General features: G+C 41.9%; 1 protein-coding gene across 1 annotated transcript; it reads right to left on the bottom strand.

The window, feature by feature from the left end:
- Positions 1–2,069: 2,069 nt before the first annotated feature.
- Positions 2,070–16,508, bottom strand: cfap161 (cilia and flagella associated protein 161). The gene is made up of 7 exons (XM_039771002.1): positions 16,341–16,508; positions 15,823–15,912; positions 14,583–14,821; positions 11,275–11,356; positions 10,215–10,373; positions 7,447–7,520; positions 2,070–2,378 (listed from the first exon to the last, which is right to left on the bottom strand). The coding sequence occupies exons 1-7, from the start codon at positions 16,407–16,409 to the stop codon at positions 2,207–2,209; spliced, it is 885 nt and encodes a 294-aa protein (XP_039626936.1). The 5' UTR covers positions 16,410–16,508; the 3' UTR covers positions 2,070–2,206.
- Between the last annotated feature and the right edge of the window lie 1,961 nt (positions 16,509–18,469).

The raw sequence follows: 18,469 nt of genomic DNA, 5'->3' as shown, positions 1-18,469 counted from the left end.
GAAAGCCATCTCAGGAGAGTCAAGGCTATCGTATCCACGTTAATGGCTGTGGTTTGAGAACGGGAATGTGCCAGCAAGATCAAACAGGCGTGACGGTAAGGGGGCCACAAACGTTTGGCCATGCAGTAAAAGTAGGGAGTGAGTGACTGCAAGTAAGCATGTGAGACAAGAAGAGAATAAGTGAACAGATGAGGGAGAGAGGAATAAATGAATGAATGAATGAGAAGCAAGTAACTGAGACAAGAGGAGAGCAATTGAAAAGACAACGAAGAGAGGAATGAATTGAATGAGAAGCAAGTGAGAGAAAAAAGAATAAGTGAATAGAGAGAAAGAGTGGAATAAATGAACGAATGAATGAAAAGCAAGCAAATGAGATAAGTGCAGAATAAGTGAATGGATGCGGAAGAGAGGAGTGAATGAATGAATAAGTGAATGGATGAATGAAAAGCAAGAGAAGAACAGAACAAGTGAATAGACAAGGAAGAGAGGAATGAATGAATGAGTGAATGGATGAATGGGAAGCAAGTGAGTGAGAGAAGAAAAGAATAAGTGAATGGATGAGGAAGAGAGGAGTGAATGAATGAACAGGTGCATGGATAAATGAGAAGCGAGAGAGCAAGAGAAGAGAATAAGTGAATAGATTACGAAGAGTAGAGTGAGTGAGTGAATGAATAAATGAATGAAAAGCAAGTGGCAAAAGAGAAGAACAGAACAAGATAATAGACAAGGAAGAGAGGAAAGAATGAATAAGTGAATGAATGAATGAGAAGCAAGTGAGCGAGAGAAGAATAGAGGAGTGAATAGATAAGGAAGAGAAGAGCGAGTGAATGAGTGATGGGATGAATGAACAACTTGTGAAGAAGTCAAGTCAGTGAGTCAGGAAATGAACAAGGAAATAAGTGAGTGAATGGGAGAGCTGAGACGAAGTGAATGAGGGTGTGAGTGAGTAAATGTGGATGGGTAACCAAGTGAGGGAATGAAGTGGGAAATAAGAAAGTAAGGGAGTGATAAACCAGTCAGGAGCATCAGGTCCATAGCCAGAGCCAACCATGGAGAAAAACTGATATTCCATCTCGGGGCACCGGGAGCAGAGACATCAGGCAGGGACACCTGGACAAGACACAAGGCTCACTCACTGACCCACACATACGCACACTTCCACACCTAAATCATCCACTAACCTACGTATTTTAGGGATATGGGAGGAAATTGGAAGATACCAACATGTATGGATCATAGTCTGGGCAGGAAATTACACCCTTAGGATAAAGAGTAAACCATTAGGGGTCTGAAGCAAAAATGATCAGAAGGACTTGCAGGCCACATCAACCAACCACAAGGGTTCACCCACTAATGGGATCTGAGGGGTCAAAGTTACTCTTTTTCAAAAAACTTCAAAAAAATGGGGATCGGAAATACAGGAATGTGGAGTGTCATTTGATGCTTTCTTGAGGTTGCTGATCACGATTATGATGATATTTAAGATATTTGATTCTTTACCTGTGGTCCTCACCCTTTAAGAGCCAAAGGATAAAATGACAAGTTTCTCACTCACTCACGCTTCCATACCTGCTTATCCACTAAACCACATATTTTAGGGATACAGGAGGAATTTGGGAGATACCGAGACATAAACCCACCCAGTCATATGGAGAACATGCCCATCTTCATACAGACTTGGAAATGAACCCCTGGCCCAGAAGTGAAGCAGCATCTCTGCTTTGGACCATTTTGACCTTTGACCATTCCTCAGGCCACACCCCCCCATAATTTAATCTTAATGCTCTGGAAGAAGGTAAGCAGTGCCACACCAGCCATCAAACCGAGGATAACCGGAACTAAGGATCCCACTCGAAAAGTCATAAGGGGCATCCGGGTTATTGATAATGTGAGAAGAGGAAGTGTAACAGAAGACCTCCAACAAAAAACAAAAGCCAACTGAAGCCTTTATATCACAGACGGTCAGCCATGGCATCCTCTCCTTCATCTCTCCGCTGGCCTTTCTGGGATTAACGTTTGAATCTGAAAGCATCTGGTAAGAAAGACACCAAAACGTGGCGACTCATGAGCACCTCAATTTACTGTTTGAACGCTAAATAAAAATTCAGAATGTGACATAATAACGAGACGTTTGAAAAGCTTTTCAAGTTGCAGCCAGAGGGTTCACATTTTACGTGGTGGTCTCTTTGTCACGGCTGTCACTCGGTCATTCATTGTCCTGAATCCTTTCAGGTATTGGATTAGACCTCTCGCTCATTGTAGGGCTGCCATTGCCAGGGTCCTTGGTAATGAAAAGCCAGTGATTTGGGTCCCGTTCAGCCTTGTGAGCGTCCAAAAAAGTGTGGGCTGTCACTTCATATTCTTGGCCATAAGGTGTCCTGTTAAAAAAAAAATGAAATAATTGGAATTTAAGGTCAGCGAATGTTTAACTTACATGGCATCTTACCATAGAAAAGGAGCTCTACAGGTATGGCACTGTAGTAGAGTTGCTGTATAAACAGCATATTATTAACATACAAACCGTATAGAACTGTTTACATACAGTGCACTGTGTTTATACAGAGTGGGCATAGAAAAGAATCCCCCCCCTTCAAAATATTCCCTTTTTTTTTTTGCTTTACAGCCTTAAATGTAAACACACAAACCAATATTTCTTCAAGCTTTACTTACTCAATACAATCTCTAACATCCAAGTGAAAGATATCACAGCTACAGTTCAGAAGAATTATAAAAAATAAGAAATAAGATACTGCGGTGGGCTGGCACCCTGTGTTGGCAGGGATTGGCTCCAGCAGACCCCCGTAACCCCGTAGTTAGGAAATACCGGGCTGAGTAATGGATGGATGGATGAAAAAACAAGACATACTGAGATGAATAAAGGATCCCCCCAAAACTCAATCAGGTGTAAGTGCCCACCATTTCCATTGCAGTTACTGGTTGTGATCAATTGTAATGAGTGGGATTAGTGAAGCAGTTCCTGGTCCATTCATTCCCTTGCTTGGTGGTGCAACTGACAGCAAACAACTGACTATGGGTGGCAAGCCACTTTGAAAAGATCTCAGGGATAGAGTTATGGACATACATAAGGCAGGAGATGGAGACCAAAACATCTCAAAGGCTTTATCAATCCCAAGGAGCTCAGTAAAGTCCATCATAAAGAAATGGCGAGTGTTTGGTGCTACTAGGACCCTCCAAACTGGATGGAAGACCAAGGAGGAAACTGGTAAGAGAGGCTACCAAGAGGCCAATGGCCACCTTGAAGGAGTTACAGGATTTGAGTGGTCATTAATGGTGTGCATGTGACAAAAATTTCACAAGCGCTCCACAATTGTGGCTTGTTCGGGAGGGTCGAACTTCTCATGAAAGGCCACATTGAGGCTCGTTTGAGCTTTGCCAGAATGCACCTTGGATATTCTGATGCCAAGTGGAAAAAGGTCTTATGGTCAGATGAGGACAAAATCAAACTATTTGGCCTCAATACCAAACGGTAGACCTGGTGGCAGCTCACCATCCACAACACACCATACCTACAGTAAAGCATTGAGGGGGCAGCATCCTATTGTGGGGGGCCTGGGGCTCTCGTTAGGGTAGAAGGAAAAATGGTTGGGGCAAAATACCATCACATTCTTGAGGAAAACCTGCCAGCCTCTGCCAGAAAGTTGAAGATGGGCAGAAGGTTCACCTTTCAACACGACAACGACCCGAAGCACACAGAAAAATTGAGTGGTTGAAGGAGAAAAAAAATGAATGTCCTGGTGTGGCCGGGCAGAGCCCAGACCTAAATCACACTGAAAATCTGTGGAAAGATTGGAAGATAGCAGACCACCAACGCTCACCATCCAATGTGACCGAACCTGAACTGTCCAATGTAAAGAAGAGTGGGGGGCAAATATCACTGAATCTAAGTGTGCAGAGCTGACAGAGAAGAATCAACAGACTCAAGGCTGTCATTAAAGCAAAAGGTGGCTCAACAAAATGACATTGACGGGTTTGTGATCCTTTATTAATCTCAGCAGGTCTTGTTTTAGATTTTTTATAATTCTTCTGAACTGTAGCTGTGATATCTTTCACTTTGGATGTTGGAGGGTGCATTGAGTAAGTAAAGCTGGGAAGAAATACATTGGTACCTCGGTATACAGTAATCCTTCGATATATCGCGCTTCGACTTTCGCGGTTTCACTCTATCGCGGATTTTAAATGTAAGCATATCTAAATATATATCACAGATTTTTCGCTGGTTAACGGATTTCTGCAGACAATGGGTCTTTTAATTTATGGTACTTGCTTCCTCAGTTTGTTTGCCCAGTTGATTTTATACAAGGGACGCTATTGGCGGATGGCTAAGAAGCTACCCAATCAGAGCATGTATTACATATTAACTAAAACTCCTCAATGCTATAAGATAGGCTTCCCGTGCGGTGCTCGATTGTTTGCTCGTCTCTGCCTCTCTCTCACCCTCTCTGACATTCTCTGCGCCTGACGGAGGGGCTGTGAGCAGAGGTGCTGTTTGCCTAGTAGATACGGACGCACCTCTAAGAAATGCCGCTTTATCGCGGTGCTTCCAAAAACACACTTATTGAATTTTTGATTGTTTGCTTTAATCTCGCTCTCTCTCTCTCTCTCTCTGATGTTCTCTGCGCCTGACGGAGGAGATGTTTATTTGAATACTAACCCTCACCTATTCTGTTTCTTTTCTCGGTACCCAAATGTGGCAATTGGTGCCACGGCCCACCTGCCAAGTTGTTTGCCTGCCTATGGTAAAGTCATCCCTGATGGAGGATCACAGGAATCATGGGAAAGAGGGGTCCTTTCATCGGAGCAACGTTTTAGCCGTGGCATGGCCAAATGGGGAGGCAGCTTGATGGATGAGGTCTCCAGGACTCTAAAAATATCCAAACCTAATTATGTCATATCATCTACTGTTAAACCGTACTTCTAAAATTTTTATTATTATGCTGTCTTAAGGAATTGTTCTGTTCTGTATATTGTATTGTATTGACCCCCTACTTTTGACACCCACTGCACGCCCAACCTACCTGGAAACGGGTCTCTCTTTGAACTGCCTTTCCCGAGGTTTCTTCCATTTTTCCCTACAAGGTTTTTATTGGGAGTTTTTCCACGTCTTCTCAGAGAGTCAAGGCTGGGGGGCTGTCTAAAGGCAGGGCCTGTTAAAGCCCATTGCGGCACTTCCTGTGTGATTTTGGGCTATACAAAAATAAACTGTATTGTATTGTATTGTATTGTATGTGAGCAGAGGGGCTGTTTGCACAGAAGCTGTTTGCTTAGAAGATACGGACGCTCCTCTAAAAAATGCCGCGGCAAACTTAAAAGCACACGTATTGATTTTTTGATTGCTTTTCTTTGCGAGCGCTCTCTCTCTCTCTCTCTGAAATTCTCTGCTCATGAAGAGAAGAAGATATATTTGCATTCTTTTAATTGTGAGAAAAAACTGTCATCTCTGTCTCGTCATGGAGCACAGTTTAAAGTTTTGACTAAAATGTGTTATTTCATGTCTAGAGGGCTCTAATAATGTTAACAGTGTGGGAGAGTTTATAAGGGCTTAAAATATATAAAAATAGCTATACAACCATATGGTTTCTACTTCGCGGATTTTTGTCTATTGCGACGGGTTCTGGAACGCAACCCCCACAATCAAGGAGGGATTACTGTACATCCTTAATCCGTTCCAGATCCTTGGACTTATACCAAACAGGACGTTTACCAAACACATTTTTCCCTTAAGAAATAAAGGGAAAACGATTAATCCGTTCCCATGAAAAAAAAAAATCCTATTGTTATTGGCATATTATACATTGATGGGGTTGTAAAAAATAATTTAAACACTGCTTAATACTAAAATACATAAATACAAAAGCAATTAGATGAAATGAATGAAAATGTAACCTCAATTTACCTTATAATAACGTCTGTTTTTCACAATCATAGATACCGTCGTTCTCGGCATACGGTGTGCAGCAGCCATGTCCCGGATACGCACACCACCTTCATACTTTTCAACAATCAATTCAAATGTACGCGAAAAAACACAAAATCACGTGAAAATTCACAGAGTTATAGCACGGGTTGTTCACTGAATGCTAGCAACTGGCGTACTGACGCTCGTGGGCAGTCGTGGCTTTGTCTCGAGAGGGTAGCACGCGGTGTTCTGGCACGCGAGTCGTATTCCAAACAGGGCGAATACCAAGTTGGGCTTATTCCGAAGCGGACGTATACCGAGGTACCACTGTATTGGTTTCTGTGTGTTTTCATTTGCGGCTGTAAAGCAAAAAAAATGGGAACATTTCGAAGGGGGGGATTCTTTTCAATACCCACTGTATGCTGTATAATGATATTTTATGTTAACCCTGTTTGTGAACACTTTGAAATCACTTCAGATTGTTTAGTCTGGCGCCTCCTGACTCAACGGTATGAGAAGACCCCCAGAAAAGATATAACGCTCACCTCATCTCAATGTCTACTTATGCCTTTTTTGGGGTTCACCCCAATTTTTGGCCCTCTAACGTTCAACTGTAGGCCATTTTTGAATGATATTTTGTGCAGGAAATTACACCCTCATGATAAAGAGTAGGGGTCTGAATCCAAAACGGACTTGAAGTTGGGCAATGCCTAATGGGATACAAGGGGTCAAAGTTACTCCTTTTCACAATACAGGCATGTCATTTTGTGCTTTTTCGAGGTGGCTGATCACAGATCTCATCATATTTTAGAGTTCTGATTCTTCACCGGTGGTCCTCACCCTCTCAGTGTCACTCCCAGTAGGTTACAATGACAAATGTCGAAGTTAAGCTTGTGGGGTGTCGTTTTAGACTATTTCAAGGTCAGGGATTACAAATATGAGGTTATTTTTAATTTTGGATCCTTTACTAGCAGTCTAGCCCTCTTTGGACCGCCATCAGAAGGTGACAAAATGAACATTTCTGCTACAATCCAGAATGTTTGGAATTTTAAACGTTTTATTTGAAGCAGACATTTTAATATGTCAGATATCTTGTTTATTATGTCACTCCACCTCATGAAGTAAATCATCACATTTCTTATGAGCACCCCCAATTTTGACAGCTTCCGCTAAATTCATTATCTTTGTTTCTTTAATTGCATTCATAAATTAGACTTGATTTGCATATTCGTCTAGATGCTTTCAGTGGGAAGCTCATTCAGAAATATGCAAAGAAATAAATGTTTTTCTGTTAATAACTGCCATGTTCTCAGATTCTTCACGTAAGGAAGACACAATTAATCGTGGCAGGCTGATTAATACATGGGAGAAAGAATTTCACGGGACTCTCTATGTGTTACAATAACTCTAAAACTTAACAACTCTAAAATGGTGGAAAATGTTTATACATATATAGATTTTACATCAAAAAGGTAAAAAAAGGACCTTATTATACTACACTACAACCAAGCGGTGGGCACTGAACTTACCACACGGTGTGCTGTCCAAGGGCGGCGAGGCACTGGTTTGTTTTACAGTGGACGACGAGCATCCTTAAATTGGCCTGTTAGAATTTAAAATGACAGAAAACAGACAGGACTTTCATGAAATCACCTAATAAGCTCATAAAAAAATAATCAAATCAAACTGTATATGTCACAAACCGTACAAAATGATACACACAGTGCAAACTGCAGTGAAATGCTTAGTTGTAGAAGCTCAAGAAAAATATAAATATTATTAAAACAAAAACACACATAAGAACTCCTGACTAATCTAATCTAATCCTGGATAATAAGAGAGCAGCAGTTGTCAGTAATAAGCGTGGATGTGGCAGTAAGAAAGCAGGGGTCTCAACATCTGAATTGAGCAGAGCTGATGTTGTGTCCACATGGAAGCAGTGATAGCCATTAGAAACACGCTTGACGTCTCGGCTATCAATGGAATCATTAATATGGTCAGGCGTTGATAGATAGATAGATAGATAGATAGATAGATAGATAGATAGATAGATAGATAGATAGATAGATAGATAGATAGATAGATAGATAGATAGATGGATGGATGGATGGGGCGGCACGGTGGCGCAGTGGTAGCGCTGCTGCCTCGCAGTTAGGAGACCCGGGTTCGCTTCCTGGGTCCTCCCTGCGTGGAGTTTGCATGTTCTCCCCGTGTCTGCGTGGGTTTCCTCCGGGCACTCCGGTTTCCTCCCACAATCCAAAGACATGCGAGTTAGGTGGATTGCCGATTCTAAATTGGCCTTGGTGTGTTTGTCCTGCGGTGGGTTGGCACCCTGCCCAGGATTGGTTCCTGTGCCCTGTGTTGGCTGGGATTGGCTCCAGCAGACCCCCGTGACCCTGTATTCGGATTCAGCGGGTTAGAAAATGGATGGATGGATAGATAGATAGATAGATATGGGCAGCTCAATACCTCTCCCAGGACGCTTGGTGGCAGCCTTCCTGGCGGACGGTGATCCCCCAGCCTGTTGCATGGCTCCACGGGAGATGGAGTCCTCCACAGCCTGGTTGGGGGCTCTAATGGCCGCTAGGGGGAGCTGCATGGAATCAGCAGCACGGCTGGACAAATCTTCAGCCCTACCTGGAAGTGCACTTAGGACCAGGTGCTCAAGCACCAGGAACGCTTCCGGGTGGGCTTCAAAAAGGGCCAGCCACCACCAGTCAATGGCGAGAGTCGGGAGTGGAGTTGGACCAAGCTTGGTGGAGGAGGCAAGGAGGTGGCCTGAAGAGAGTGAGGCATTGGGAAGAGGCAAGGACTTTATGCACTTGCAGGGATTGTGAGCACTTGAACTGTGTATATAATGTATAATAAACTTGTGTAGGGTGACATTGGTGTGTCTGCCTGTCTGTGTCCAGGCCAGCTTCCACAATAGAATAGAATAGAATAGAAGATTCACGGCCTTTCTGCCTCTGAGGTCACTTCAGTTGTCCGCCCTCCTTGACCCCACGTAACGTGCAATTTGGCCATCTTTGAGTTAGTTCACTATTAGACTCCCATATGAAAAGACGTCTACTCTATCTTTGCAAAAAGATTTATTTCCTTTTTGTTTATTTTTATTATATGTGGTGTGAACAGTAGGGAGAACCACAGAACCCCATAACCCCAGATACACACGACCCAATTCAACTCCAGATACAAATGTACAGATAGTGCAAATGCCATCAGTTGGAATGACAAATGCAATGCATTTGTCTCTGTTATATGCCATTTGGTGCGAGATTCGTAAAAGCAGTTTTAATGTTTCTAAGGCACCATCTGTTGGAATGACAAATGCAAATGACAAAAGTTATATGCTATTTAGTAGGGGATTCATAAAAGCAGCACTCATATTTGTGATGCACCATTTGTTAAAAATGACAAATAGAATACATTTGTCTCTGCTATATGGCATTTGGTATAGGATTTGTAAAAGCAGTGTTAATATTTCTGATACGCCCTCTGTTGGTATCATAAATTATATTCCATTTGGTATAAGAGTCATAAAAGCAGTGTTTGTGATGCGCCATCTGTTGAAATGACAAATACAATGCATTTGTCTCTGCTATATGCCATTTGGTATAGGATTTGTAAAAGCAGTGTTAAAATTTTTGATGTGCCCTCTGTTGGAATGACAAATTATATGCCATTTGGTATAAGAGTCATAAAAGCAGTGTTTGTGACACACCATCTGATAGAATGACCAATATAACACGTTTTATTACTAAAAATGTTTGTGATGCACCATCTTTTGCAATGACTGAGACATAGCAATCAGGTGGACATAAAGACAGACAAACATACATGTATCCTTTTTATTAAATAAAGGTGGATTAGTTTGTACCATGCTTTAAAAAGGATGGAAGAGAATTAAGTTTTTTAAGATTAGTGAGGCAATGTTTGCTGTTTGGAGCAGCTCTCCCTCTAACCTAACATTCACATCTTTAGGATGTTCAAAGTCCCAAAAAGGAAAATCCTAACTCCCAACAGGATTGTCAAATCTGGCAGAGTGAAAACGCACCCACGGGACGATAACGGAGCACACTGAATGTGTGAGGGAGCAGATTTAGACACTGTGCCACCCAACTGAAAAATCAATCAAACATGCTTAGCAAACCAACAGACACTTAATTCTGAACAGCGCTTCTCTACAGGGAACATCAAATTCAACAAATGCACAACGTTGCCCACTGGATAAAAGAGCTGTAAAAGCAGCCTCTCGTGCCCCACAGTTGTCATCACTTTTTACAAGTAGAGGCCTTACCGGAATGGGACACCCTTCATATTCAAGCCGCATCTGTGGATCATAGTAGACGACCTTCCAGCACGTCAAGTAAGAAGGTTGGTCTACCAGGCTGACTTCTTGAAGTCGGGATTTCTTAGCACACTTTTGGAATGATTGATTGTCACTTGTTAAATACAGCTGGTGATGGAAAAAATAAAATAAAACATTTATGTATAAATATATACAGTACAGAGCTGCGTAAAAATATATAATGTGAAATGACTTATAATACGTGCTAGTGAGTGGCAGATGTAGGGACGGAGTGGCATGGGCAGGTGGCAAGGGGTGCCAGCATCAACAAATGCAGAATGGCAATTACAGCCTGAGCCAGTCAATCCATTAGGGGCTCCATTTATGAAAGTTGGAGACAGTAAGGTCTGCGTTATGTAAAGAGAGGGGCACCAATTATACAACTGAAGGGGCTCATGCTCTAGGTGAAGATGGCAGGTCGGTGAAGTCTAATACTGCCTAGGGCTCCAAATGGGCTTCAACTGGCACTGATGCTAGCATTGCACACAATAAAGGCTGGCATACAATTGGCACAGACATAAATACGTAAAAAAAAGGTCATAGTTTATAACACACTTGTATTGTGAAATAGTGACAGTCAGCAAAGTTTGCGAATTTGAGGGTTTTTGCTGGGTTCATCAGTGACCTTTTTCTCCAAATATTTTCCTGAAAATTCTCTGTGCCACCAGTGTAGACCAACATTTTTATCCCCAGAATCCCATGATGCTGTGCAAGGCCAGCATAACATCACAGAGCTGTAGCAGCCGATGTTGGATGGCATAGCCCCCCACCTCGCCCCGGAGTAGTAGTGGGTGGTATGCTGGACCAACTGCTATACTGGATGAAAAGTTTGGATTTAATAAGAACTACTTTACAGGTAATGCAGGAACAAAGTAGGAAAGATGTAGGAAAAAGCTTCATGCCCCATCCCCAATCCTTCAACCCTCTGAGTTAAAGTTTCTAATATTCATTATCGTATGAAAGTAAGCAATCAGAACGACTCCAAAAATGGACAAGGACATGAACTTACCCCTCCGGCAAATCCCTCAGTGGTTCTAATAGCAAAGCTCTGGCCAAAGGTGAGAGGGTCTCCAGGTCTGCTGCTGTCAACGCTGTTAAATACAGATGACCAAGTTTCAATGACTTAGAAAATATATTTTCAAAATTGTGTATCTGAAGAGGTCAAAAAATCTCATTTAGGCTGGAAAGTAGAAACACCAGGAAACTATTATGAAATAAATGTGTAGTGCCTACTGGTAGGATACTCCATATTGGACTGTTGGAAGCCAAGAATGGAGATTTTATTAATTAAACTAGCAGGGATGGAATAAAGTACAGGTACGGGTCACTATATAAATTCCCCACAAGGAAAGCTTTTGGTCCTAATCGAGAACTAAACCTATCATGGGGAGCAAGTCCAAAAAAATTCCACCTTGGGGCTCTTCACTTATCGGGTTTTGCTCAACTGTGGACCTTCTATAGACAGGTGTGTGCTTTTCCTAATCGGTGCCATCAAGTGAATTAACCACAGCAGGAGTACGTTAGAATATCAGAGCATCAGAACAATCTGGACAAGAACAAAGCTCGAAAGTCCTATCCACGTAAAATCTTCTAAAATAACATCAAGTTGAGGTTGAAAGGTCCCTAAAGTCCTGCTGTCTACCACATGACTTGGTCAGTTATGGTCCATGTGTTTCTGGTTCTCTGTGTAAAGAAAACCTTCATAAAGACTGTGTGAAATTTACCCTTAAAAAGTTTCCAACTGTGTCATTGTGTTCTTGATGAACTCATTTTAAAATAACAGTCTCGATCCACTGGTCTAATTCCCTTTATAATTTTAAACACTTCAGTCAGGTCACCTCTTAATCTTCTTTTGAGTAAACTGTAAAGGCTCAGCTCTTTTAGTCTTTTTTCATAACTCATCCCCTGTAGCCCTGAATCAGCCTTGTCGCTCTTCTTTGGACTTTCTCTTGTGCTGTTATGTCCTTTTTTGTTATATGAACACCAAAACTGCACACAGGACTCCAGATGAGGCCTCACCAGTGTGTTATAAAGGGTGAGCCGACCCTCCTGTGACTTGTAGTCCACACGTCAAGGCGCTATATAACCTGACATTCTGTTAGCATTCTTAATGGCTTCTGAACACTGTTGGGAAGTTGATAGTGTTGAGTCCACTGTGACTCCTAAATCCTTCTCATAAGGTGGACTCTCAATTTTCCGACCGTCCATTGTGTGTTCAACTCTAACATTTTTACTTCTTATGTGTAATACTTTACATTTACTGACATTAAACTGTTAACAGGTTCAACTCCTTCAATCTTTCCTCATAACTCATCCCCTGTAGCCCTGAATCAGCCTCATTGCTGGACTTTCTCTTGTGCTGTTGTGTCCTTTTTGTAGCCTGAAGACCAAAACTGCACACAGGACTCCCGATGAGGCCTCACCAGTGTGTTATAAAGCTTGAGCAGACCCTCCTGTGACTTGTACACCACACGTCAAGGCGCTATATAACCTGACATTCTGTTAGCCGTCTTAATGCCTTCTGAACACTGTCTGGCAGTTGATAGTGTCGAGTCCACTACAACTCCTAAATCCTTCAATTTCCAGACCTCCCATTGTGTATTCAAACCTGACATTTTTACTTCTCACATATAATACTCTACATTTACTGACATTAAATGGTTAACAGGTTCAGTTCTTTTAATCTTCCCTCATAACTCATCCCCTGTTGCCCTGAATCAGCCTAGCTGCTCTTCTCTGGACTTTCTCTTGTGCTGTTATGTCCTTTTTTGTTATATGAAAACAAAAACTGCACACAGGACTCCCAATGAGGGCTCACCAGTGTGTTACGTTATTTTTAAAATGTTTCCTTTTCTTTTTCATAACTAATTTAACACACTACTTCTCCGCTGCGAAGCGTGGGTATTTTGCTAGTAATAATAATAATAAGGGTGGCATGGTGGCGCAGTGGTAGCACTGCTGCCTCACAGTTAGGACACCGGGTTCGCTTCCCGGGTTCTCCCTGCACAGAATTTGTATGTTCTCCCCGTGTCTGCATGGATTTCCTCCCACAGTCCAAAGACATGCAGGTTAGGTGCATTGGCGATTCTACATTGTCCCGTGTGTGTGACTGGTGTTTGTGTGTGTGTGCCCTGTGGTGGGCTGGCGCCCTTGCTTGGGGTTTGTTTCCTGCCTTGTGCCCTGTGTTGGCCGATATTGGCTCCGGCAGACCCCCGTGACCCTGTAGTTAGGATACAGCGGGTTGGATAATGGATGGATGGATAATAATAATAATAATAATAATAATAATAATAATACCCGTGACCCTGTATTCGGATTCAGCGGGTTTGAAAATGGATGGATGGCTGGATAATAATAATAATAATAATAATAATAATAATAATAATAATAATAATAATAATTGTTATTATTATTATTTGATTATTTTTTATTATTAAGAAGAAGAATATAAGAAGTACCTCAGCAAATTTCTAGTGTATAATAAAACACTAAGGTCTGTGTGTCCCGTCCCGTCCCTCCGAGCAATCTGATTGGTCAGTTTGGCATTGGTGTGATTTGGTCAGTTTAGCTTTGGTGACGAACAGACAGAGGAAATGTGGAGGAGGAGAAAACGCGCAAGCTGAGAGAGTCACCTTCAAAAACGGTAAGCATGAAGCCGGTCAGGAGGCGAGAAAGGCGCCCTGAGAATTACGACAGAGTGTGAGAAGGAGCGTTGGAGAAGAGACAAGAGTTTGTAGAGGCGTCACCTTCAGAGGCTGAAAGTATAAAATTAAAAGAAGGAGGCGAGAAAGGCGTCTCGAGAATAATGAGAGAGTCTGAGGAGCAGGCTCTGTGGGCACAGGCTTGAGAGAGGGAGCAACGGTGAAGAGACTTTCAGGCAAAACGGGATGAGGAGGAAAGGTGCTGAAGGTACACGTAGAGCATGAGATCGCAAATATTATTTAATTATTCTGTTCACTGTCCTCGACATGTACCATGGCTAGTATATAATAAAATACTAAGGTGTGTGTGTGTGTCCTGTCCCTTACAGCAATATGATTGATCAGTTTGGCTCCAATGACGTGATCAAACTAGGAAGTGTGAGCGCCAGACACACTATCTTACATTGTACATCTTTTATAGCCATCTCTAAGTGTGTAAATATTTTTCCTGATTTAATAGTCATATATAACGTATAACGGGTGACTGACCTGCAAGGCGACCCAGAGAGGGGTTCCCAGACTTCACCTACAATAGGATCAACTTAAATGACAATAACGAGTGGGTGACCTGAGCAGCGTATGCAGTTTTCCGTCACCAAAGGTCTAGTTGCCTTACCTGACAATGACAAAAGCATTCCTCACGCTTGGAGTGAGGCTTCGGCTCGCCGTCACTTCACAAGGAGCCTGAACTGAAGCCAGCTTGCTGATTTTGGTCTCATCGACATTGATACTCAAGGTGGCGGGTTCCCGGGGTGGATCGCTGCTGTTCACACTTTCCTTCTCTCTTCCCAGATTTAGAAGTATCACCACGTCTCCAAAGTGAATAAATCCATCAGCTGTCACCGACAGATCAATCTGAAAGGAAATAGAAGGCAGAGACCACCGTGGGCTACACATTAGGAAAAAAAAGGAGGGGGCTGAAGAAATATAAGAAGTCAATCAAGGAGATCTGAGCTTGCTGAAGCGAATCTGGAGGAAATGTGGAAACGGATTTGGGCATCTTGAAATGCACTGTAGAGATCTGAAAAGGATCTTTAGAAAATGTAAAACAAGGTAATGTCTTCTTAAAGATATCTGGAGACGCAGCTGAGGAACTGCAAAACATTGTAGATATCTGCAAATGATATTTAGATAACTTAAAATAAGTTCATGTCTTGGAGACTTATCTTGAAATACGTTTTAAGACAGGACTAAAAGTGTGTATTTTAGACATCGGAATCGTAAGTCAATATAAAGATATTTGGCAATAGAGCCACGTCAAAATGCATTTCAGATACTGTAAATTAAAATAATGTCAACATCTGGAATGCATTTTCAGATATCTCAAAGACATTTCCAAATATCCCGAAAAGCTTCCGGTCCGTTTTTTCGATATCGGACAGCCATTTGGAGATCTCTTAATTGAGGACATTATGTCCACGTGGAAGTTATTTTGAGAGACCTTGAACTGCTTTTCAGATATCTCAAAATGAGGACAGACTTAATTATTTCATATCTATACAAATGCACCGGAGAGGGGAACTTTTGGAGACATCTGGAAATGTACACTTGAGAGATCTTAAAATGTATTAAATGCAGCATATTTTCGGAAATCGGAAAGCTACATTAAATACATTTTATGATATCTCAAATAGATTTCAAGATACTACTTTGAGATATCTCAAATGCATTTCAGAATACCTCCATTTTTATTAAACATGGTTCCAACACTCCGGCATCTTTAGTGTAACCTCACACTGACTTCGATTTGGACCCAGGACTCCAATACTAATTGCTGCCCTACATTACTTAATACCTCATCTAAAACGATCTGAAAATTGCAAAGATGCAAAGTAAAACGCAGTGCATAAAATTACCGGTTTACAAATATTTTCCTTCAGAAAACCAGCTTTTTGGGTTGTAAGTTCTCCCTTTTCCTTCTTTTCCAAAAAATCCTTAATGGCATCCTAAATGAGAGAGACGGAAAATCAATTCACAGTAATCTCAAAGATCGAAAAGCATTTAAAAAAATGAACTCTAAAATAAATAATAAGTTTATTAGCAATTCAATTTGAATAATGGAACAGGTATACCTCTTAATTCTCTTACAGATAAAACTTGTGGGCGAGCACGGCTAAATCCTGCTAAGTAAAAATCAGTGCAATTATAATCATAGGTTTGTTAAAACTTTAATGTGAGCAGGGTACAAGCTCGACAATCGTATTATCTTGGTTATGGCGTATTAATATTCTGTTTGAAGTAAATTAATAGCAGGTATTTTAGCCATGCAGGAAATTATCATTTACTGCACCGCGACTCTAAAACAGATTACAAGAACTCGTTACGAGAAAAAAACGCCTGCAAGACATCGCCAAATAAATCGTCACTGGTTTACCTCTTCCAGACACAAGTCTTCATTCCAGTTTCCAATCCGCACATTTGGGTTGTATGAGCCGAAACTCATTGTCGTTGTGTTTATGAAGAGTGGACAGCGCGGCAAACACGCTTTATGTTGAGGATTACGGACTTTGGGGAAAGAAGCCTGCTTCCGCGAGAGCGCTTCTGTTTACGCGTCTCCATGGTTACCGCCTCCGCGTCACGCGGCCCTGAGTATCTTCCCCGCTGTGCATGCGCGCTTCCTTCCACATCCTGAAGACAGGCGTGTTAGGTGCTCAGGTCGGTGTGAATCCGTGTGTGTGCATTGGACTGGCACAACCCTGTCGTCGGGTAGGCTCTGGTGTACCGGATAAAACATGAAAGAACGAAGAAGAGCTGCTTGCTCTTATTGGCCCCAGATTCTCCACGAACCTGTTTTAGATCATGAATAGTTGAATAGACTCGTTTCATTTTGTCCGAAATATTCCTTCCTAATCGGTGAATCCAAATTGGTCCGGGAGTCAGTACCTACGGTGGCGAGTGTGAGAGACTGGCACTCTCTGTTCATTGCTGGCTCAAACTCAAAAAGATTCTGAACGGGATTTAAACGGGCTGAGAATTTTATTATAAAAATCCATCCATGCAAGCTGTATGATTCTCGACCTTCAGATCTCAAAGGAACAAGACTTACATACTAACCTGCAACTTTTCAAATTTAAATGGAATACGAAAAAAAAATCTTTTGACTCACTTTAACTTTGCAGAACCGCCGCGTGTTTCCACTGCGTCGCATATTAAAAGCTACAGAAACAATGACAAGATGTTTCCAATAGAGGGCGACAATACCACATGAACGATGAACGATTCAAGGGGTCGTGGTGAAGAATTTGAAGTAACTGGAAAAAATAACTTTTTACGTGTTGTGGGGAGGCTGCAATGACAGCCCATGAAAACGGGTTTAAATAGCTGTTTTGACCCGCCTGTGTACAAGGTATATGTTTAAAATGGAATTTATTCTCTTTCCAAAGCTACCTGTTAGGTAAATAAGCACATTCGAAGTTAACTAGCACACCAAAGTGGTACAATGGTAAGTCCGTCTGTTTCGATGGCGCCGTGCTTTTAAGAACTGAATTTGTCTTAAATCCCTCTTTCATTGTGCAAATGAATTGTGCATTGTGCTACATTTGTTCATCGGACATTCCAGCCCTCACATGGGCGAAGGACAACATCACGCCGGGCACAGACAGATGATGGATGCCATATTTGTTTGTCATTTTATATAAAGAGAGAGAGAGATGTGTCCTTGATGGACAAGCATCCCACCCACTATTACATGCTGCTGCACACTTGATACTGCTGGGGTAGGCTTAAGTCCCTGCCACTAGATTAGATAATGGACACATAGACAGGACAGTAGGACTGGTGTGAGTGGCACAGTGCTTAGCCCTGCAGCTTCATAGCTTCAAGTGACTGGCTTCATATCCAACATGCTTTCCCTGTGATGATTTCTCCAGGAATTAAATTCTATTGGACTGTATAACAAGTGTCAATTAGACCGGGGATTTCTGATTCACTGGGAATTGTAATGGATTTGCGTTGCTGGGCCTGCCTTACACTCCAAGTTGTTTGACCAGACAACACTAGGACTGTACTGAATGGATCTGAAGTGTTAATAGGTTATTACTTTCAATATCTGACACCATTTTGTAGTCTTTGTTTTAACAACATAACATTTTATGATTTGGCGATTCTAAATTGGCCCTATTGTGTGCTTGGTGTTTGTGTGTGTCCTGCGGTGGGTTGGCACCCTGCCCAGGATTGGTTCCTGCCTTGTGCCCTGTGTTGGCTGGGATTGGCTCCAGCAGACCCCCGTGACCCTGTATTCGGATTCAGCGGGTTAGAAAATGGATGGATGGATGGACATTTTATGATGGTATGTGATGTCAATTGTGTCACAGAAAAAGATTAATTTGATTTAATTGGCTGATTACCCAGACTTTTTATTAATAGGACTCCTTTAATTTACAATATATTATAATGCAATAATGTATAGCAGGTCACTGAAGTTTTTCAAACTAATTTGAGTGACCTGATTACGTTTCTGGATCTTCAGTACAACAGACTGGGGAAGGCCGATTCATACAATGG

This window comes from Polypterus senegalus, chromosome 12, assembly GCF_016835505.1.
Source record: "Polypterus senegalus isolate Bchr_013 chromosome 12, ASM1683550v1, whole genome shotgun sequence".
Classification (NCBI taxonomy): Eukaryota; Metazoa; Chordata; class Cladistia; order Polypteriformes; family Polypteridae; genus Polypterus; species Polypterus senegalus.
Note: the sequence above shows the minus strand (reverse complement) of the source record. Positions and strands in the feature narration are given on the sequence as shown.

Bases quoted from the DNA above. Each gene is read 5' to 3' on its own strand.
- cfap161 (XM_039771002.1), bottom strand. From the start codon at position 16,409: ATGAGTTTCGGCTCATACAACCCAAATGTGCGGATTGGAAACTGGAAT. The intron at 15,913-16,340 runs GTAAACCAGTGA...TCTCTCATTTAG, and splicing joins AAGACTTGTGTCTGGAAGAG to GATGCCATTAAGGATTTTTT. The intron at 14,822-15,822 runs GTAATTTTATGC...ATTTCCTTTCAG, and splicing joins AGGAAAATATTTGTAAACCG to ATTGATCTGTCGGTGACAGC.